General features: G+C 49.1%; 3 protein-coding genes and 1 pseudogene across 3 annotated transcripts; all 4 read left to right on the forward strand.

Moving 5' to 3' along the window:
• The first annotated feature begins 1,497 nt into the window (after positions 1-1,497).
• Positions 1,498-2,424, forward strand: ORNANAV1R3119 (vomeronasal 1 receptor ornAnaV1R3119). The gene has a single exon (XM_029053734.1). It carries the CDS (start codon positions 1,498-1,500, stop codon positions 2,422-2,424), a length of 927 nt encoding a protein of 308 aa, XP_028909567.1.
• On the forward strand, positions 8,023-8,837 carry ORNANAV1R-PS3318 (vomeronasal 1 receptor ornAnaV1R-ps3318 pseudogene; annotated as a pseudogene).
• Positions 16,061-16,987, forward strand: ORNANAV1R3121 (vomeronasal 1 receptor ornAnaV1R3121). The gene has a single exon (NM_001253513.2). It carries the CDS (start codon positions 16,061-16,063, stop codon positions 16,985-16,987), a length of 927 nt encoding a protein of 308 aa, NP_001240442.2.
• A 4,322-nt stretch (positions 16,988-21,309) lies between these two features.
• ORNANAV1R3199 (vomeronasal 1 receptor ornAnaV1R3199) lies at positions 21,310-22,236 on the forward strand. Its single transcript, NM_001253591.1, has one exon. It carries the CDS (start codon positions 21,310-21,312, stop codon positions 22,234-22,236), a length of 927 nt encoding a protein of 308 aa, NP_001240520.1.
• Positions 22,237-23,044: the final 808 nt, after the last annotated feature.

Genomic DNA, 23,044 nt, shown 5'->3' on the forward strand with positions numbered 1-23,044 from the left:
AGATGGAGACAATCCCTACCCAACAACGGGTGAATTGGGAAAGACTCATTCTTAGACTCTGTGTGTTACTGGGGATTCGTTGACCTCGGGATCAGGAGAAGCAGTGTGGTACAATGGATAGAGCATGGGCCTGGTAGTCTGTAAAATGGGGATTAAGGCTGTGAGCCCCATGTGGGACAGCCTGATAACCTGGTATCTAACCCAGTGCTTAGAACAGTGCTTGCCACATAGTAAACACAACAAATACCGTGATCATTATTATTATTATTGTGGGCAGGGAATGCGTCTGTTATATTGTACTCTCGCAAGCACTTTGGTATAGTCCTCTGCAAACAGTAAATGCTCAGTAAAAAAAATAGAGAAGCAGCATGGTCTAGTTTTCCTGTGGGCCGAGCACTGTACTAAGCGCTTGGGAGAGCAAACTACATCTGAGAAGGTAGACATGTTCCTGCCCATAAGGATAGTACAGTCTAGAGGAGTGGAGATTTGTCTTAATGACAGTAGCATCCTCCTGGAGGCGGCAGCATGTAGCATGGACCGAGGAAGGGAAGAGGTTGGTGCCTAGAAGACCACTGAGGAGGCTGATACAGTAGACTAGCCATAAACGACCAGAGATTGTTCAATTTGATAATGGTTAGGGCAGAGAGGAAGGAGTTTATCTGAGAGTTGCGTGAGAGTAACCACCAAAATTTAGCAGTGAGATTGAATGAGAGAGCTGAAGGACAAGTCGGGGTAGAAGATAAGACTCTTGGGATGGACTTTTAGCATGTGTAGGATGGTGGTGAAAGTTAGGAGGGCAATGTTTTCCAGCCCTTCCTTCCAAAATTGGGATAAACAAACAGTGATCGTGTGAGGACCGTTACAGGATGGATAGAATACGTAGACTTGTGTTTATGTAATTATGTAATCACTTAATATGTGAATTAATTTAACCAGTAGTCAAATTTCTGAGGGTCAGATATGTAGTATATAATATCCATATACCTATAGCATGGCTCAGTGGAAAGAGCCTGGGCTTCGGAGTCAGAGGTCATGGGTTCGACTTCCAGCTCTGCCACTTGTCAGCTCTGTGACTGTGGGCGAGTCTCTTCACTTCTCTGTGCCTCAGTTCCCTCATCTGTAAAATGGAGATTAACTGTGAGCCTCACGTGAGACAACCTGATGACTCTGTATCTCCCCCAGTGCTTAGAACAGTGCTCTGCACATAGTAAGCGCTTAACAAATACCAACTTTATTATCACCTATCGACAATACGTATATGTGTATTTCTATTCGTTTATATATGAAACATCCTAGTATTAATGTATATAAAAGGTCCTGTTATATATTATACCCTAATGAAGCCTCCTCTCTTTATCTCTATCTCTCTGTCTCTCTTTTTGTATGTCTCTCTGTATGTCTCTCTCTCTCATCTCCCTCCCTCCCTCCTCCCCTCAGCTCTTCCCTGCAGGTCACCCTGTAGGAGCCTCCCTTAACTCGCACTGGAAATTCATATGAATGAACGACTCTCAGCTCTCCTTTGGGATTGTGATGCTGTTACAGACCGGCACCGGGCTCTCGGTGAACATTTTTCTCCTCCTGTTATATGCCCGGGTCGTTTCCGTCAGCCACAGACTTAGCTCCTCTGACCTGATCCTCGCCCAGCTGGCCCTGGCCAACATCATCGTCCTCCTCACGTGGGGCATCCCAAATTCTCTGTCAATTTTGGAGTTCAGAATTTCCCTGGACGACGTTGGGTGCCAAATAATCACGTATCTTTATCGAGTGGGCCGGGGCCTCTCCGTCTGCATCACCTGCCTCCTGAGCGTCTTCCAGGCCGTCACCATCAGCCCCGCCACCCCCCGGTGGGGGGCGGCCAAAGCCAAATTGCCCAAGTGCATCCTCCCCTCCTGTATCCTCTCCTGGGTGCTCAATCTACTGATAAATGTTGGTATGCCTGTGTACGTAAGAGGTCCCAAGAACACCACTGTACAAGCCTCATATGATGTTAAATATTGTTCAGGGGCTCCTGTCAGTACAGTAATCATGTTGGTGAATACCGTTCTTTACTCTGCCTGGGATCTGTCCTTCGTGGGGCTCATGAGCTTGGCCAGCGGCTACATGGTGTTTGTCCTGCACAGGCACCACCGGCGGGTCCGGCACCTCCACGGACCCGACCGCTCCCCCGGGGCGATGCCCGAGGTCCGAGCGGCCAAGAGAGTCGTCGCGCTGGCCACCCTCTATGTCCTCCTCTATGGGCGACAGTCAGTGATGTTGACTATTTTGCTGAACGTGAAAGGGTACTCACTCAGTGTGTTTAATAGTCACCTGGTCTGGTCGTTAGCCTTCTCGGTTTTCAGTCCGTTCCTGATGATTTGCAGTGACCAGAGAGTGAGATCATTCTGGAAAAGGGAATCAACTATTTCCAACCTGGATCCCTCCTAGGATCCCAGGTAAGTCAGCCGCTCTTCCCCAGAGGCCCAGAGCGAGAGTGAATCATAAGCCTTAAAGACATTACAGAAGCGCCCGTTGTCTCGAGAGACTCACCACGTTCCGGTAGCGAGTCCTCCCTGACACTAAGGGGTGATGTAGGTGTTTCTCAGCAGTGGCCCAGCTCTCCCCTCTGCGTAAGCACCGAACCATGGCAGCGCACGGGACAACCATAGATCTCCCGTAGGCCTTGGGGCATTTGGCCCTTACTTCTAGGGCCTGTTCCACTTCTGAAACTTAACGATGTTTTTTGGGCAAAAGATGTTTTATGCTAGGAGGTAGACTGGAGGTTCGAATTGAATAATTGGTGGAAATGTTCTGCCAGGACGGCCAGTGAATGAGAAGGGGAAGCCGGAGGGAGAGCGAGGGTAAGGACAAGGGATTGAAAAAGAGGCAGAGAGGCAGAGGAGGAGAGAGGCAAAGAGATAGAGAGGAAGAAAGAGCAGAGAATGAAGCTCAGTTGAACTCGTTTTCCCAGATTTTTCCTTTGGAAACATTACTGCTCCCTATCACCTAGACTGCCTATACAACCCTCGGGAGAAGAGAAAAGATAAATGGAATTGTGGAGGAAAAAATTGTTGAAGGGTGAAGGTCATTTGGATTAAAGGTGACTCCAAATATGACCATTATTGTTGTGAATGATGCAATTCTTGAGTAACATAGCCTCATGGAACGAGCACAGGCCTGGGGGTCACGGGACCTGGGTTCTGATCCTGCCTCTGCCACTTGTCTGCCGTGCGACCTTGAAAAGGCATTTAGCTTCTCTGTTCCTCAGGTATCTCATCTGCAAAATAGGGATTAACAGTGTAAACCCCATAGACGACACGGACTGTCTCCAACCTGATTATTTTCAATCTAATCCAGCACTTAGTGAGGTGCCTGGCACATAGTAAGTGCTTAACAAATGCCAATAAAAAAATGTCTCATTGTGGCTAGGGATTGGGTGAGTACAATATAACAAGAGGCAGACACATTCCCTATATAAAGTGAGTTTACTGTCTAGAACGGGGAAGACATATTAATTAATTTATAAATGACAGTTATGTTCAAAGGGGGTGTGGGGCTGGGAAAGGGGCCGAACAAAGGGAGGATGTCAGGGCGAGGCAGAAGGGAGTGGGAGAAGAGGAAAGGGAGGGAGGGTGGGGGGGTTCAGGTTCTTTCCCATCTGCTGGAGGCAGAAAATGACCTGCAGTTGACGGCGGGGGAAATGGTAAGAGTTTGCCCAAAGACCATCAGGAACCCATCGGTTAGTCAAGACAATGACATAGACGATGGGGACAACGGATCCAGGTTTGATTCAGTCAGTCGGCCAGTCCATCAGTTGTATTTATTAAGCGCTTACAGGGCGCAGGGCACTGTGGTAAGTCCTTGGGAGAGGACAACAGAACAATAAACGGATACCCTACCTGCCCACAACAAGCTTCATGGTTCCTTCTGTCATCTAGTCTGCTCCTTGGTCCACTCCTCCCTAGCTCAGCTGCCTTGCTCTCCCTCATTCCACCCAGTGCTCCCAGTTTGGGATCTTTTTTTCCTCAGCTTGTTCTGCAATTGATAAAAATCGAAGAACGAACAGCAGAGTCCTGTATCCCCTGATCTCTCCTCTGAAGCCAAACCCTGATAACACAGAGTTTCCATAGTGCAGTGGTTAGCACGTTTGCCTAGCACGCGAAAGGTAACGGGGCAGAAAGACGTTGTGGTTCACCGACCTAAACCTTTTCCCAAGTAACAACAACAATGATAATAATGATAACGGTATTTGTTAAGCGCTTACTATGTGCCAGGCACCTTTCTAAGCTCAGGGGAGAGGCAAGGTAATCGGATTGGACGTAGTCCCTGTCCCACGTTCATTCATTCAATTCATTCAATAGTATTCATTGAGTGCTTACTATGTGCAGAGCACTGTACTAAGCGCTTGAAATGTACAAATCGGCAACAGATACATTCCCTGCCCTTTGACGGGCTTACGGTCTAATCGGGGGAGACGGGCAGACAAGAACAGTGGCAATAAATAAAGTAAAGGGGAAGAACATCTCATAAAAACAATGGCAAATAAATAGAATCAGGATGATGTACATCTCATTAAACAAAATAAACAAAATAAATAGGGTGATGAAGATATATACAGTCGAGCGGACGAGTACAGTGCTGAGGGGGTGGGACGGGAGAGGGGGAGGAGGAGAGGGAAAGGGGGGAGAAGAGGGTTTAGCTGCGGAGAGGTGAAGGGGGGGGTAGAGGGAGCAGAGGGAAAAAGCGGGGAGCTCAGTCTGGGAAGGCCTCTCAGAGGAGGTGAGCTTTAAGTAGGGATTTGAAGAGGGGAAGAGAATTAGATTGACGGAGGTGAGGAGGGAGGGCGTTCCAGGACCGCGGGTGGACGTGGTCCGGCGGTCGACAGAGGGATAGGCTAGACCGAGGGACGGTGAGGAGGTGGGCGGCGGAGGAGCGGAGCGTGCGGGGTGGGTGGTAGGAAGGGGCAAGGTGATGGACAGCCTCAAAGACAAGAGTGAGGAGTTTTTGTTTTGAGCGGAGGTCGATAGGCAACCACTGGAGGTGTTTAAGAAGGGGAGTGACAGGCCCAAAGCGTTTCTGCAGGAAGATGAGCCGGGCAGCGGAGTGAAGAATAGACCGGAGCGGGGCGAGAGAGGAGGAAGGGAGGTCAGAGAGAAGGCTGACACAGTAGTCTAGCTGGGATATAACGAGACCCTGTAGCGGTAAGGTAGCCGTCTGGGTGGAGAGGAAAAGGCTGATCTTGGCGATATTGTAAAGGTGAGACCGGCAGGTCTCGGTGACGGATCGGATGCGCGGGGTGAACGAGAGAGCCGAGTCAAAGATGACACCGAGGTCGCGGGCCCGAGAGTCGGGAAGGATGGTCGTACCAACCACGGTGATAGGGAAGACAAGGAGAGGATGGGGCTCGGGAGGGAAGATGAGGAGCTCATTCTTGTTCATGTTGAGTTTTAGGTGGCCGGCAGACATCCAGGTGGAAACGTCCCGGAGGCGGGAGGAGATGCGAGCCTGAAGGGAGGGGGAGAGGATCAGGGCAGAGATGTAGATCTGCGTGTCATCAGCATAGAGATGATAGTTGAAGCCGTTAGAGTGAATGAGTTCACCGAGGGAGTGAGTGTAAATGGAGAACAGAAGAGGGCCAAGAACTGACCCCTGAGGAACTCCAACAGTTAAAGGATGGGAGGGGGAGGAGGCGCCCGCGAAGGAGACCGAGAATGACCGGCCAGAGAGATGAGAGGAGAACCGGGAGAGGACGGAGTCCGTGAAGACAAGGTGGGATAAGGTGTGGAGGAGAACGTAGGGCTCACAGCCTTAACCCCCCTTTTACAGATGAAGAAACTGAGGCCCTGAGTAGCTGAGTGACTTTCCCAAGGTCACACAGTAGACAAGTGGTGGAACCCAGGTCCTTCTGACTCCCAGATCCGCCTTTTCCTCTCCACCCAGACGGCTACCTTACTGCTACAGGGTCTCGTTATATCCCAGCTAGACTACCGTGTCAGCCTTCTCTCTGACCTCCCTTCCTCCTCTCTCGCCCCGCTCCGGTCTATTCTTCACTCCGCTGCCCGGCTCATCTTCCTGCAGAAACGCTTTGGGCCTGTCACTCCCCTTCTCAAACACCTCCAGTGGTTGCCTATCGACCTCCGCTCAAAACAAAAACTCCTCACTCTTGTCTTTGAGGCTGTCCATCACCTTGCCCCTTCCTACCACCCACCCCACACGCTCCGCTCCTCCGCCGCCCACCTCCTCACCGTCCCTCGGTCTAGCCTATCCCTCTGTCGACCGCCGGACCACGTCCACCCGCGGTCCTGGAACGCCCTCCCTCCTCACCTCCGTCAATCTAATTCTCTTCCCCTCTTCAAATCCCTACTTAAAGCTCACCTCCTCTGAGAGGCCTTCCCAGACTGAGCTCCCCGCTTTTTCCCTCTGCTCCCTCTACCCCCCCCTTCACCTCTCCGCAGCTAAACCCTCTTCTCCCCCCTTTCCCTCTCCTCCTCCCCCTCTCCCGTCCCACCCCCTCAGCACTGTACTCGTGTACTCTCACAATCTAGGTGGCGGGAAGGACAAATAAAGACAACGGGAATTAGTGGCCTACAACGGGACCTATTAAAGATGTAAAACTTCTGAGTATTAAGTAAGCAAAAACACACTGGAGTGGCCAGATTTCATCCCCCCCCCACTACACCCACCCAATCTTGGCCTGACCCTCTATATCCTAATCTCATCGAGAAGCAGCGAGGCTTTCTGGAAATATCCTGGGCTTGAGAATCGGAGATGGTGAGTTCTAATCCCAATTTTGCCACTTGTCAGTTGTGTGACTTTGGACAAGTCACTCAGCTTCTCGATGCCTCAGTTACCTCATCTGTAAAATGGGGACTAAGGCCATGAGTCCCATGTGGGACAACCTGATAACCTGGTATCTAACCCAGTGCTTAGTGCCATTGTTCTTGTCTGTCCGTCTCCCCCGATTAGACTGTAAGCCTGTCAAACGGCAGGGACTGTCTCTATCTGTTGCCGACTTGTTCATCCCAAGCGCTTAGTACAGTGCTCTGCACATAGTAAGCGCTCAATAAATACTATTGAATGAATGAATGAACAGTACTTGGCACATAATAAGCGTTTAACAAATACCATCATCATCATTATTATTATTATTATTGTTGTGGGCAGGGAATGGGTCTGTTATATTGTACTCTCTCAAGCACTTTAGTACAGGGCTCTGCACACAGTAAATGATCAGCAAAAAAAAATAGAGAAGCAGTACGGTCTAGTGTTCCCGTGGGCCGAGCACTGTACTAAGCGCTTGGGAGAGCAAACTACAACAGAGTAGGTAGACGTGTTCCCTGCCCATCAGGATAGTAGAGTCAATAGGAGTGCAGTTTTGTCTTAATGACGATATCATCCGCCCGGAGGCAGCGGCACGTAGCACGGACCAAGGAAGGGAAGAAGCTGGAGTCTAGCAGACCGATGAGGAGTCCGTTACAATAGAATAGCCATGATATCACCAGAGATTGTTCATTTTGGTGATGGTTAGGGCAGAGAGGAAGGAGTTTATCTGAGAGTCGTGTAGGAATAACCAGCCAAATTTAGCAGTGAGATCGAATGAGAGAGCTGAAGGACAGGTCGGAATAGAGGATAACACTCTGGTGAGGGACTTTTAGCATATGAGGGTTGATGGTGAAAGTTAGAAGGGCAAGGTTTTCCAGCTCTTCCTTCCAAATCTGGGATAAACTAACAGTGCTTGTGTGAGGACCATTATAAGACAGACATTGTGGACTTTTGATGTCAATTAATTTAACCCGGAGTCAAATTTCTGAGGGTCACATATAATATATGATATAATATATAAGATCCAACAATCTATATCCATCGACTATATATATAAAACAACCTTGTATTTAATATATGTAACGGCCTAATACATATCTTCATGAAGTCTCCTCTCTCTCTTTCCGTCTGTCTGTCTTTCTCTCTCTCACTCTCCAGCAATCCCTCCTCCTCTCAGTTCTTCCCTGCAGGTCCCTCTGTAGAAGCCTCCTTTAACTCAAACTGAGAATTCATATCGATGGGCGACGCTCGGCTCTCCTTTGGGATTGTGATGCTGTTACAGACCGGCACCGGGTTTTCCGTGAATGCCTTCCTCCTCCTGTTTTATGCCCGTGTGATCTCCACCAGCAACAGGCTCAGCTCCTCGGACCTGATCCAAGCCCAACTGCCCTTGGCCAACATCATCATCCTCCTCAAGGGGGCCGTCCCAAGCACTCTGTCATTCTGGGAGCTGAGAATTTTTCTGGACGACGTTCTCTGCAAACTGAACATGTATCTTTATCGAGTGGCCCGGGGCCTTGCCATCTGCACCGTCTGCCTCCTGAGTGTCTTTCAGGCCATCACCATCAGCCCCAGCACTTCCCGGTGGGCCCAGTTCAAAGCCAAATTGCCCAAGTGTTTCCTCCTTGCCTGTATCCTCTCCTGGGTCTTCAATCTACTGATAAATGTTGGTACACCAATATTCACAAAAGGCCCCGGGAACATCACTTTTCATGCCACCTATGATCTTAACTATTGTTCAGTGGTTCCTATCAGTACAGCATTCATGTTGGTGATTGGTATTGTGTTCTCTGCCTCGGATCTGTCCTTCGTGGGCTCATGAGCTTGGCCAGCGGCTACATGGTGTTTATACTGCACAGGCACCACCGGTGGGTCCGGCACCTCCACGGACCCGACCGCTCCCCCGGGGCGATGCCCGAGGTCCGAGCGGCCAAGAGAGTCATCGCGCTGGCCACTCTCTTTGTCCTCCTCTATGGGCGACAGTCTATTATGCTGAGTGTTTTGCTGAACCTGAAAGGCTTCTCACTAAGTGTGTTAAACGGTCACCTGGTGTGGTCGTTCACCTTCTCGGTTCTCAGTCCATTCTTGATGATTTGCAGTGATCAGAGAGTGCGATCATTCTGGAAAAGGGAATCAGCTATTTCTAACCTGGATCCCTCCTAGGATCCCAGGAAAGTCACCCGCTCTTCCCCAGAGGCCCAGAACGAGAGCGAACTGAGGGCTGGAAGGATATTACAGAGGTGACCGTTGTCTCGAGAGACTCACTACACTCCAGTTCTCAGTCTACCCTGACACTAAGGGGTGATGTAGGTGTTTCTCAGCAGTGGCCCAGCTCTCCCCTCAGGGTAAGCACCGACCCATGGCAACGCATGGGACAACCATAGAACTACTATAGGTCTCTGGGCTTGTGACCCTTAATTCTAAGGCCGGTTCCACTTCTGAGACTTAATGATGTTTTTCAGGGCCAAGATGTTTTATACTATGAGGTAGTCTGGCGATTCAAATCGAGTAATTGGTGGAAATGTTCCACCAGGACAGCCAGTGAATGAGATGGGGAAGACAGAAGGAGAGCTAGGGTAAGGAAAAGGACTGAAAAAGAGGCAGAGAGGCAGAGAAAGACAGAGGCAAAGAGATAAAAAGAAAGAGCAGAGAATGAAGCTCACTTGAACTCTTTTTCCCGGATTTTTCCTTTTGAAACATTACTGCTCCCTATCACCTGGTCTGCCTATACAACCCTCAGGAGAGGGGAAAAGATAAATGGAATTGTGGAGGAAAATAATAGTTGAAGGGTGAAGGTCATTTGGATTAAAGGTGACTCTAAATTCTACCATTATTGTTGTAAATGATGCAGTTCTTGAGGAATAACATTCATTCATTCAATAGTATTTATTGAGCACTAAATGTGTGCAGAGCACTGTACTAAGCACTTGGAATGTACAAATCGGTAACAGATAGATACAGTCCCTGCCCTTTGACGGGCTTATGGTCTAATCCGGGGAGACGGACGGACAAGAACAATGGCAATAAATAGAGTCGAGGGGAAGAACATCTCATTAAAACAATAGCAAATAAACAGAATCAAGGTGAGGTACATCTCATTAACAAAATAAATAGGGTAATGAAGATATATACAGTTGAGCGGATGAGTACAGTGCTGAGCGGATGGGACGGGAGATGGGGAGGAGCAGAGGGAGGGGGGGAGAAGAGGGTTTAACTGCAGAGAGGTGAAGGGGGGTAGAGGGAGCAGAGGGAAAAGGGGAGCACAGTCTGGGAAGGCCTCTCGGAGGAGGTGAGCTTTAAGTAAGGTTTTGAAGAGGGGAAGAGAATCAGTTTGGCGGAGGGGAGGAGAGAGGGCATTCAGGGACCGCTGGAGAACGCGGCCCGGGGGTCGACGGAGGGATAGGCGAGAACGGGGGACGGTGAGGAGGTGGGCGGTGGAGGAGCGGAGCGTGCGGGGTGGGCGGTAGAAAGAGAGAAGGGAGGAGAGGTAGGAAGGGGCAAGGTGATGGAGAGCCTTGAAGCCTAGAGTGAAAAGTTTTTGTTTCGTGCGGAGGTCGATAGGCAACCACTGGAGTTGTTTAAGAAGGGGAGTGACATGCCCAGAACGTTTCTGCAGGAAAATGAGCTGGGCAGCGAAGTGAAGAATAGACTGGAGCAGGGTGAGAGAGGAGGAAGGGAGATCAGACAGAAGGCTGACACAGTAGTCTAGCCGGGATATAACGAGAGCCCGTAGCGGTAAGGTAGCCGTCTGGGTGGAGAGGAAAGGGCAGATCTTGGCGATATTGTAAAGGTGAGACCGGCAGGTCTCGGTGACGGATCGGATGTGCGGAGTGAACGAGAGAGTCGAGTCAAAGATGATACCGAGGTCACGGGCCCGAGAGTCGGGAAGGATGGTCGTACCACCCACGGTGATAGAGAAGTCAGGGAGAGGACGGGGCTCGGGAGGGAAGACGAGGAGCTCGGTCTTGTTCATGTTGAGTTTTAGATGGCGGGCAGACATCCAGGTGGAAACGTCCCGGAGGCAGGAGGAAATGCGAGCCCGAAGGGAGGGGGAGAGGACAGGGGCAGAGATGTAGATCTGCGTGTCATCTGCATAGAGATGATAGTTGAAGCCGTGAGAGCAGATGAGTTCACCGAGGAAGTGAGTGCATATGGAGAACAGAAGAGGGCCAAGGACTGACCCTTGAGGAACCCCTACGGTTAGAGGATGGGAGGGGGAGGAGGAGCCCGCGAAGGAGACCGAGAATGACCGGCCAGAGAGATGAGAGGAGAACCGGGAGAGGACAGAGTCCGTGAAGCCAAGGTGAGATAAGGTGTGGAGGAGAAGGGGATGGTCGACAGTGTTAAAGGCAGCCGAGAGGTCGAGGAGGATTAAGATAGAGTTCGAATCCCAGCTCTGCCACTTGTCGGCTGTGTGACTGTGGGCAAGTCACTTAACTTCTCTGTGCCTCAGTTCCCTCATCTGTAAAATGGGGATTAAGACTGTGAGCCCCACGTGGGACAACCTGATTCCCCTATGTCTACCCCAGCGCTTAGAACAGTGCTCGGCAGATAGTAAGCGCTTAACAAATACCAACATTATTATTATTATTATTAGAGTAGGAGCCATCGGATTTGGCAAGAAGGAGGTCATGGGTGACCTTTGAGAGAGCAGTCTCAGTAAAGTGGAGTGGACGGGAGCCAGATCGGAAGGGGTCCGGGAGAGAATGGGAGTTAAGGAATTCTAAGCAGCGAGTGTAGAAGACTCATTCTAGGATCTTGGAAAGGAAGGGTAATAGGGAGATAGGGCGATAACTGGAAGGGGAAGTGGGGTCGAGAGAGAGTTTTTTTAGGATGAGGAAGACATGGGCATGTTTGAAGGCAGAGCGGAAGGAGCCATTGGAGAGTGAGCGGTTAAAGATAGAAGTTGAGGGGAAGAGGGCAGGGGCGATGGTTTTTATAAGGTGAGTGGGAATGGGGTCCGGGGCACAGGTGGAGGGGGTGGCACTTGCGAGGAGGGAGGAGATCTCCTCTGAGGATGCTGCAGGGAAGGATGGGAAAGTTGGGGAGAGGGTTGGGGGGCGGAGAGGGGGGAGCAGAAAAAGGAAGGGTGACTTTGGGGAGCTCAGACATGATTGTGTTGATTTTTGTGATGAAGTAGGTGGCCAGATCATTGGGGGTGAGAGATGGGAGAGGGGGAGGAAAAGGGGGCCTAAGGAGAGAGTTAAAGGGCCGGAATAATTGCCGGGGGTGACGGGCATGAATGTCGATGAGGGAGGAAAAGAGGTTTTGCCTGGAGGAGGAGAGGGCCTCATGGAAAGAGCACAGGCCTGGGAGTCAGAGGACCTGTGTTCTAATCCTGCCTCTGCCACTTGTCTGCTGTGTGACTTTGAGAAGGCATTTAGCTTCTCTGTTCCTCAGTTTTCTCATCTGTAAAATGGGGATTAACACTGTAAACCCCATGGACAACATGGACTGTCTCCAACCTGATTATTTTCAATCTACTCCAGCACTTAGTATGGTGCCTGGCACATAGTAAATGCTTAACAAATGCCAATAAAAAAGGTCTCAGAGTGGCCAGGGATCGGGTGAGTAGAATATAACAATAAGCAGACACATTCCCTGTATAAAGTGAGCTTACTGTTTAGAGTAGGCAAGACGGATATTAATCGACTAATAAATGACAGATATGTTCAAAGAGGGTGTGGGGCAGGGAAAGGTCAGAACAAAGGGAAGATGTCAGGGCGACACAGAAAGAATAGGGGAAGAGGAAAGGGAGGGAGGGTGGGGGGTTCATGTTCTTTCCCATCTGCGGGGGGCAGAAAATGACCTTCAGTTGACGGGGTGGGAAACGGTAAGTGTTTGTCCAAAGACCATCAGGAACCCATTGGCTAGTCAAGAAAATGACATAGACGATGTGGGGACAACGGATCCAGGTTTGATTCAGTCAGTCGGCCAGTCAATCAGTTGTATTTATTAAGCGCTTACTGTGCGCAGGGCACTGTGGTAAGTGCTTGGGAGAGTACAACAGAACAATAAACGGACACCTTCCCTGCCCACAACAAGCTTCATAGTTCCTTCTGTCATCTAGTCTGCTCCTTGGTCCACTCCTCCCTAGCTCAGCTGCCTTGCTCTCCCTTATTCCACCCAGTGCTCCCAGTTTGGGATCTTTTTTTTCTTCAGCTTGTTCTGCAATTGATAACAATCGAAGAACAGACAGGGGAGTCACGTATCCCCCGATGTCTTCTCTGAAGCCAAGCCCCGTTATCACAGAGTTTCCATAGTATAGAGGTTATCACGTTTGCCTAGCATGCGAAAGGTAACGAGGCAGAAAGACAATTTACCAACCTAAAGCTTTTCCCAAATAACAACAACAATGATAATAACGATAACGGTAAGATGTCAAGCACTTACTAGTTGTCAGGCACTGTACTAAGTGCTGGGGGTGTAGGAAGGTAATCAGATTAGACAAAGTCCCTTTCCTAGAACTCACAGCCTTAATCCGCATTTTACAGATGAGGGAACTGAGGCCTTGAGTAGTTGAGTGACTTGCCCACGGTCACACAGTAGACAAGTGGTGGAACCCAAGTCCTTCTGACCCCCAGGCCCATGCTCTATCCACTTGGCCATGCTGCTTCTCCATGAAGCATTGACGAAGCCCTTCTCTAGAAGGTGAACTCTGACAGGTCGATCACGTCGGAAGGAAAAGCTGTGGGGCTGCCTAATCCCGGATTGGTGGGCCGCAGGGAGGGGAGTCTGAGCATTTCCAGAGAAAGCCCTATCTGACTGTCAGAGTGGATCTGTGTTCAGCAAGTCACTCATTCTCTCCCTCATGAACACACACTTATCATTCCCTGAGGGAGGGAGAGACAAGGAACGTGGATAATAAATACCGCCTCGGTCTTGTTCTGCCCGAGTCTGACTGCCCACGAGCTGCCCTCCCAGCCAGCACCAGCGATGGAGAAGGGTGAGTAGGATAAATCTGCCTCTCTGTCAGTGAAGCTGCGGGGTCGGACTCTCAGTTTAATTTGTTCAATCGTTATTTATTGAGCGCTTATTGTGTGCAGAGCACTGTACTAAACGCTTGGAGTATACATTATGGCAACAGATGGAGACAATCCCTACCCAACAAGGGGTGAATTGAGAAGGACTCATTCTTCGGCTCTATGTGTTACTGGGGAGTCATTGACCTTGGGATCATGAGAAGCAACGTGGTTTAGTGGATAGAGCACAGGCCTGGTAGTCAGAAGAACTTGGGTTCTAATCCCAGCTCTACCACTTGTCGGCTGTGTGAACTTGGAACAAAGCCACTTAGCTTCTCTGGGCCTCAGTTACCTCATCTGTAATATGGGGATGAAGAATCTGGGCCCCATATAGGACAGGGATATTGTGTCTAGCCTGACAAATTTGTATCTACCCCAGGGCTGAGTACAGTGCTTGGCCATTAGTAAGTGCTTAACAAGTACTACAATTATTATCATGATTATTGATGATTGATTAGGATATTTATTAAACTTTCATGACTCCCTGGACACTGGGCACAAGAGGAGGCCAAAATGAAGAAATCAGTTACGGTCTCTCACAATCTAAGAGGCAGGAAGGACAAATAAAGACAATGGGAATTAGTGGCCTACAATGGGACCTATTAAAGATGTAAAACTTCAGAGTATTAAATAGGCAAACATGCACTCAAGTGGCCAGATTTCATCCCCCCAACTAGACCCACCCAATCGTGTCCTGAACCTCTCTAGCCTAATCTCACTGACAAGCAGCCTGGTTTTATGGAAAGAGCACGGGCTTGAGAGTCAGAGTTGGTGGTTTCTAATCCCAGCTCTGCCACTTGTCAGTTGTATGATTTTGGCCAAGTCTCTCAACTTCTCGGTGCCTGTTACCTCATCTGTAAAATGGGGATTAAAGCTGTAAGCCCCACATGAGACAACCTGATAACCTGGTATCTAACCCAGTGCTTAGAACAGTGCTTGCCACATAGTAAACGCTTAACAAATACCATCATCATTATTATTATTATTGTTATTATTTTCAGCAGGGAATGTGCCTGTTATATTGTACTGTCGCAAGCACTTTAGTATAGTCCTCTGCATATGGTAAATCCTCGGTAAAAAAAATTAGAGAATTGGCCTTGGGCCAATTGGCCGTGGGCCGAGCACTGCACTAGGCACTTGGGAGAGCAAACTACAATAATAATGTTGGTATTTATTGAGCGCTTACTATGTGCAGAGCACTGTTCTAAGAGCTGGGATATACAGGGTAATTAGGTTGTCCCACATGAGGCTCACAGTCTTCATCCCCATTTTACAGATGAGGGAACTGAGGCAGAGAGAAGTTAAGTGACTTGCCCACAGTCGCACAGCTGACAAGTGGCAGAGCTGGGATTCAGACTCCTGACCTCTAACTCCCAGTCCTGTGCTCTTTCCACTGAGCCACGCTGCTCCTACAACAGAGTAGGTAGACATGTTCCCTGCCCATAAGAATAGTGCTGATTAGGGGAGTGGAAATTTGTCTTAATAACAATAGCATCCTCCTGGAGTCGCCAGCATGTAGCATGGACCGAGGAAGGGAAGAAGTTGGTGCCTAGAAGACCATTGAGGAGGCTGATACAGTAGACTAGCCATAAACGACCAGAGCTTGTTCAAATTGGTAATGGTTAGGGCAGAGAGGAAGGAGTTTATCTGAGAGTTGCATGAGAATAACCACAAAATTTAGCAGTAAGATTGAATGAGAGAGCTGAAGGACAAGTCGGAGTAGAGGATAAAACTCAGGTCATGGACATTTAGCATATGTAGGATGGTGGTGCAAGATAGGAGGGCCATGTTTTCCAGCCCTTCCTTCCCAAATTGGGATAAACAAACAGTGGTCGTGTGAGGACCACTACAGGATGGATAGATTATGTAGATTTATGTTTATGTAATTATGTAATTCACTTAATATGTGAATTAATTGAACCCATAGTCAAATTTCTGAGGGTCAGATATGTAGTATATAATATCCAACTATCTATACCTATTGACAATATATATATGTACATATATTCACACATATATATATATATTAAAAAAATCCTAATATTTAATATATGTGACATCCTTTCATATACCATACCCTAATGAAGTCTCCTCTCTTTATCTCTATCTCTCTGTCTCTCTTTTTGTATGTCTCTCTGTATGTCTCTCTCTCTCATCTCCCTCCCTCCCTCCTGCTCTCAGCTCTTCCCTGCAGGTCACCCTGTAGAAGCCTCCCTTAACTCGCACAGGAATGCATATGAATGAGCGACTCTCAGCTCTCCTTTGGGATTGTGATGCTGTTACAGACCGGCACCGGGCTCTCGGTGAACATTTTTCTCCTCCTGTTATATGCCCGGGTCATTTCCGTCAGCCACAGACTTAGCTCCTCTGACCTGATCCTCGCCCAGCTGGCCCTGGCCAACACCATCATCCTCCTCACGTGGGGCATCCCACACACTCTGTCAATTTTGGAGTTGAGAATTTCCCTGGAAGACGTTGGATGCAAAATAATCACGTATCTCTATCGAGTGGGCCGGGGCCTCTCCGTCTGCATCACCTGCCTCCTGAGCGTCTTCCAGGCCGTCACCATCAGCCCCGCCACCCCCCGGTGGGCGGCGGCCAAAGCCAAATTGCCCAAGTGCATCCTCCCCTCCTGTATCCTCTCCTGGGTGCTCAATCTACTGATAAATGTTGGTATACCTGTGTACGTAAGAGGCCCCAAGAACACCACTTTCCAAGCCTCATATGATCTTAAATATTGTTCAGTAGCTCCTGTCAGTACAGTAATCATGTTGGTGAATACTGTTCTTTACTCTGTCTGGGATCTGTTCTTCGTGGGGCTCATGAGCTTGGCCAGCGGCTACATGGTGTTTGTCCTACACAGACACCACCGGCGGGTCCGTCACCTCCACGGACCCGACCGCTCCCCCGGGGCGATGCCCGAGGTCCGAGCGGCCAAGAGAGTCGTCGCCCTGGCCACTCTCTTTGTCCTCCTCTATGGGCGACAGTCAGTGATGTTGAGTATTTTGCTGAACGTGAAAGGGTACTCACTTAGTCTGTTAAACAGTCACCTGGTTTGGTCATTCGCCTTCTCGGTTTTCAGTCCGTTCCTGATTATTTGCAGTGACCAGAGAGTGAGATCATTCTGGAAAAGCGAATCGTCTATTTCCAACCCGGATCCCTCCTAGGATCCCAGTTATGTCAGCCGCTCTTCCCCAGAAGCCCAGAGCGAGAGTGACCCGTAAGCTGGAAAGATATTCCAGAGGTGCCCTATGGCCCGAGAGACTCACCATACTCCAGTCCCGAGTCCTCCCTGACACTAAGGGGGGATGTAGGTGTTTCTCAGCAGTGGCCCAGCTCTCCCCTCAGGGTAAGCCCCGAACCATGGCAGCGCATGGGACAACCTTAGATGTCCCGTAGGCCTCTGGGCTTTTGACCCTTAATTCTAGGGCTGGTTCCACATCTGAGACTTAACGATGTTTTTCGGGCAAAAGATGTTTTAAGCTATGAGGTAGACTGGAGGTTCAAATCGAATAATTGGTGGAAATGTTCTACCAGGACAGCCAGTGAATGAGATGGGGAAGCCAGAGGGAGAGCTAGGGTAAGGAAAAGGGACTGAAAAAGAGGCAGAGTGGCAGAGAAAGGCAGTGGCAAAAAGATAAAAAAGAAAGAGCACAGAATGAAGCCCAAGTGAACTCTTTTTCCCAAATTTTTCCTTTGAAACATTACTGCTCCCTATTACCTGGAGTGCCTATACAACCAATCCTCAGGAGAAGAGAAAAGATAAATGGAATTGTGGAGGAAAAAAATGGTTGAAGGGTGAAGGTCATTTGCATTAAAAGTGACTCTAAATACGACCATTATTGTTGTAAATGATGCAATTCTTGAGTAACATGGCCTCATGGAAAGAGCACGGGCCTGGGAGTCAGAGGACCTGGGTTCTGATCCTGCCTCTGCCACTTGTCTGCTGTGCGACCTTGAAAAGGCATTTAGCTTCTCTGTTCCTCAGTTATCTCATCTGTAAAATGGGAATTAAAACTGTAAACCCCATGAACGACATGGACTGTGTCTAACCCGATTATTTTCAATCTACTCCAGCGCTTAGTACAGTGCCTGGCACATGGTAAGTACTTAACAAATGCCAATAAGAAAAAGTCTCAGTATGGCCAGCGATTGGGAGAGTACAGTATAACAATAAGCAGACACATTCCCTGTATAAAGTGAGCATACTGTCTAGAGCGGGCAAGACGGATATTAATTTATAAATGACAGATATGTTCAAAGGGGGTGTGGGGCTGGGAAAGGGGCAGAACAAAGGGAGGAAGCGAGGGCGAGGCAGAAGGGAGTGGGAGAAGAGGAAAGGGAGGGAGGGTGGGGGGGTTCAGGTTCTTTCCCATCTGCTGGAGGCAGAAAAAGACCTGCAGTTCACGGTGGGGGGAATGGTAAGAGTTTGCCAAAGACCATCAGGAGCCCATCGGTTAGTCAAGACAATGACATAGACGATGGGGACAACGGATCCAGGTTTGATTCAGTCAGCCAGTTAATCAGTTGTATTTATTAAGCGCTTACTGTACGCAGGGCACTGTGGTAAGTGCTTGGGAGAGTACAAGAGAACAATAAACGGACACCCTCCCTGCCCACACCAAGCTTCATGGTTCCTTCTGTCATCTAGTCTGCTCCTTGGTCCACTCCTCCCTAGCTCATCTGCCTTGCTCTCCCTCATTCCACCCAGTGCTCCCAGTTTGGGATCTTTTTTTCCTCAGCTGGTTCGGCAAATCGAAGAACAAACAGCAGAGTCCTGTATTCCCTGATCTCTCCTCTGAAGCCAAATCCTGTGAACACAGAGTTTCTATAGTGTAGTGGTTATCACGTTTGCCTAGCACGCAAAAGGTAACAGGGCAGAAAGACATTTTGGTTCATCGACCTAAAGCTTTTCCCAAATAACGACAACAATGATAATAATGATAACAGTATGTGTCAAGCGCTTCCTATGTGCTGGGCACTGTACTAAGTGCCGCGGGAATGGCAAGGTAATAGGATTAGACATAGTCCCTGTCCCATGTAGGACTAACAGCCTTAATCCCCATTTTACAGATGAGGAAACTGAGGCCCTGAGTAGTTGAGTGACTAGCCCAAGGTCACACAGTAGGCAAGTGGTGGAACCCAACTCTTTCTGACCCCCAGGCCCATGCTCTATCCACTTGACTTTGCTGCTTCTCCATGAGGCATTGACCAAGCCTTTCTCTAGAAGGTGAACTCTGACAGGTCGCTCACGTCGGAGGGAAAAGCTCTGGGGCCGCCCGTCCCGGATTGGTGGGCCGCAGGGAGGGGAGTCTGGGCAATTCCAGAGAAATCCCAATATGACTGTCAGAGTGGATCCGTGCTCAGCACATCACTCATTCTCTCCCTCATGAACACACACTAATCGTTCCCTGAGGGAGGGGAGAGGCAAGGAAAGCGGCTGATAAATGCCGCCTCGCTCTTGTTCTGCCCGAGTCTGACTGCCCACGAGCTGCCCTCCCAGCCAGCACCAGCGATGGAGAAGGGTGAGTAGGATAAATCTGCCTCTCCGTCAGTGAAGCTGCGGGGTCGGACTCTGAATTTCATTCGCTCGATCGTTATTTATTGAGCTCTTATTGTGTGCAGAGCACTGTACATAGGTATAGGTGGGTATAGGTAGAAAAAATCCCTACGCAAACATGGGTGAACGGGGGAGGACTCATTGCCTGCTTCTGTGTGTTACTGAAGAATAGTTGACTTTGGGATCATGAGAAGCAATGTGATACAATGGATAGAGCCCGGGCCTGGTAGTCAGAAGAACCTGGGTTCTATTCCCAGCTCTGCCACTTGTCTGCTGTGTGAATGTGGGCAAAGTCACTTAGCTCCTCTGGGCCTCAGTTACCTCACCTGTAAAATGGGGATGAAGAATCTGGGCCTAATATAAACGAGGATATTGTGTCTAGCCTGACAAATTCGTATCTACCCCAGGGCTGAGTACAGTGCTTGGCAATTACTAAGTGCTTAACAAATACCACGCTTATCATCATGATTATTGATGATTGATTAGGGTGTTTATTAAACTTTCATGACGCCCCGGACACTGGGCATTGGGCACAAGAGGAGGCAAAAATGAAGAAATCAGGTACGGTCTCTCAGAATCTAAGTGGCGGGAAGGACAAATAAAGACAACGGGAATTAGTGGCCTACAACGGGACCTATTAAAGATGCAAAACTTTAGAGCATTAAATAGGCAAACCTGTATTGGAATGAGCAGATTTCTTCTCCCCCATTACACCCACCCCATCTTGGCCTGACCCTCTATATCCCAATCTCATCGAGAAGCAGCGTGGCTTTCTGGAAAGATCCCGGGCTTGGCAATCGGAGGTCGTGAGTTCTAATCCCTAATCTGCCACTTGTCAGCTGTGTGACTGGGCAAGACACTCAACCTCTCGATGCTTCAGTTACCTCATCTGTAAAATGGGAACTAAGGCCGTGAGCCCCATGTGGGACAACCTGATAACCTGGTATCTAACCCGGTGCTTAGAACAGTACTTGGCACATAGTAAGCGCTTAACAAATACCATCATTATTATTATTATTGTGAGCAAGGAATTGGTCTGTTATACTGAACTCTCGCAAGCACTTTAGTACAGGGCTCTGCACACGGTAAATGATCAGTAAAAAAGATAGAGAAGCAGCATGGTCTAGGGTTCCCGTGGGCCGAGCACTGTACTAAGAACTTGGGAGAGCAAACTACCACAGAGTAGGTAGACATGTTCCCTGTCCATAAGGATAGTAACCGTCTAGAGGAGTGGAGATTTCTCTCAATGACGATATCATCCTCCCGGAGGCAGCAGCCTATAGCACGGACCGAGGAAGGGAAGAAGCTGGAGTCTAGAAGACCATTGAGGAATCCGATACAATAGAGTAGCCATGATATCACCAGGGATGGTTCGTCTGGGTAATGGTTAGGGCAGAGAGGAAGGAGTTTATCTGAGAGTCATGTAGGAATAACCAGTACAATTTGACAGTGAGATTGAATGAGAGAGCTGAAGGACAAGTTGGACTAGAGGATAACACTCTGGTGAGGGACTTTCAGCATATGCGGGTTGATGGTTGAAAGTTAGGAGGGGAAGGTTTTCCAGCCCTTCCTTCTAAATCTGGGATAAACCAACAGTGCTTGAGTGAGGACCATTACAAGTCAGACAGACTATGTGGACTTTTGATGTGAATTAATTTGACCCGGAGTCAAATTTCTGAGGGTCAGATGTATAATATAATATGTAATATCCAACTATCTATATCTATCGACAACATATATATAAAACAACCTTGTATTTAATATATGTAATGTCCTCATACATATCATATCTTCATGAAGTCTCCTCTCTCTCTTTCCGTCTGTCTGTCTATCTCTCTCTCACTCTCCAACAATCCCTCCTCCTCTCAGTTCTTCCATTCAGGTCGCTCTGTAGACGCCTCCCTTAACTTACACTGAGAATTCATATCAATGGGCGACGCTCGGCTCTCCTTTGGGATTGTGATGCTGTTACAGACCGGCACTGGGCTTTCCGTGAATGCCTTCCTCCTCCTGTTTTATGCCCGTGTAATCTGCACCAGCCACAGGCTCAGCTCTTCTGACCTGATCCAAGCCCAACTGCCCTTGGCCAACATCATCATCCTCCTCACGGGGGCCGTCCCAGACACTCTGTCATTCTGGGAGTTGAGAATTTTCCTGGACGACGTTCTATGCAAACTAAACATGTATCTTTATCGAGTGGCCCGGGGCCTTGCCATCTGCACCGTCTGCCTCCTGAGTGTCTTTCAGGCCATCACCATCAGCCCCAGCACTTCCCGGTGGGCCCGGTTCAAAGCCAAATTACCCAAGTGCTTCCTCCCTGCCTGTATCCTCTCCTGGGTCCTCAATCTGCTCATAAATGTTGGTACACCAATGTACACAAAAGGCCCCGCGAACACCACTTTTCAGGCCACCTATGATCTTAAGTATTGTTCAGTGGCTCCTATCAGTACAGCAATCATGTTGGTGAATACTATTCTGAACTCTGCCTCGGATCTGTCCTTCGTGGGGCTCATGAGCTTGGCCAGCGGCTACATGGTGTTTGTCCTGCACAGGCACCACCGGCGGGTCCGGCACCTCCATGGACCCGACCTCTCCCCCGGGGCGATGCCCGAGGTCCGAGCGGCCAAGAGAGTCGTCACCCTCGCCACCCTCTTTGTCCTCCTCTATGGGCGACAGTCAGTTATGTTGAGTATTTTGCTGAACGTGAAAGGATACTCACTTAGTATGTTAAACAATCACCTGGTGTGGTCGTTCGCCTTCTCGGTTTTCAGTCCGTTCCTGATGATTTGCAGTGACCAGAGAGTGAGATCATTCTGGAAAAGGGAATCAACTATTTCCAACCTGGATCCCTCCTAGGATCCGAGGAAAGTCAGCCGCTTTTCCCCTAGAAGCCCAGAGCGAGAACGACCCGTAGACTGGAAATATGTTGGTATTTGTTAAGGGCTTACTATGTGCAGAGCACAGTTCTAAGCACTGGGGTAAACACAGGGGAATCAGGTTGTCCCACGTGGGGCTCACACTCTTAATCCCCATTTTACAGATGAGGGAACTGAGGCACAGAGAAGTTAAGTGACTTGCCCACAGTCACACAGCTGACAAGTGGCAGAGCTGGGATTCGAACTCAAGAGCCCTGACTCCAAAGCCCATGCTCTTTCCACTGCGCCACGCTGGATAGATATTACATAGGTGCCCGCTGTCTCGAGACACTCACTACACTCCAGTCCCGAGTCCTCCCTGACACTAAGGGGTGATGTAGGTGTTTCTCAGCAGAGACCAGCTCTCCTCTCAGGGTAAGCACCGAACCATGGCAGCGCAGAGGACAACCGTACATCTCACGTAGGCCTCTGGGCTTTTGACCCTAAATTCTAAGGCTTGTTCCATTTCTGAGACTTAATGATGCCCAGCTCTGCCACTTGTCAGCTGTGTGACTGTGGGCAAGTCACTTAACTTCTCTGTGCCTCTGTTCCCTCATCTGTAAAATGGGGATAAAGACTGTGGGCCTCATGTGGGACAACCTGATCATCCTGTATCTCCCCCAGTGCATAGAACAGTGCTCTGCACATAGTAAGCGCTTAACAAATACCAACATTATTAAAAGATATTTTATGCTAAGAGGTAGTGGAGGTTCGAATTGAATAATTGGTGGAAAGCCAGTGAATGAGAA

The sequence above is a fragment of the Ornithorhynchus anatinus genome, chromosome X3 (assembly GCF_004115215.2).
Source record: "Ornithorhynchus anatinus isolate Pmale09 chromosome X3, mOrnAna1.pri.v4, whole genome shotgun sequence".
Lineage (NCBI taxonomy): Eukaryota > Metazoa > Chordata > Mammalia > Monotremata > Ornithorhynchidae > Ornithorhynchus > Ornithorhynchus anatinus.

Coding starts and splice junctions, on each gene's coding strand:
- ORNANAV1R3119 (XM_029053734.1), top strand. CDS start 1,498: ATGAACGACTCTCAGCTCTCCTTTGGGATTGTGATGCTGTTACAGACC.
- ORNANAV1R3121 (NM_001253513.2), top strand. CDS start 16,061: ATGAGCGACTCTCAGCTCTCCTTTGGGATTGTGATGCTGTTACAGACC.
- ORNANAV1R3199 (NM_001253591.1), top strand. CDS start 21,310: ATGGGCGACGCTCGGCTCTCCTTTGGGATTGTGATGCTGTTACAGACC.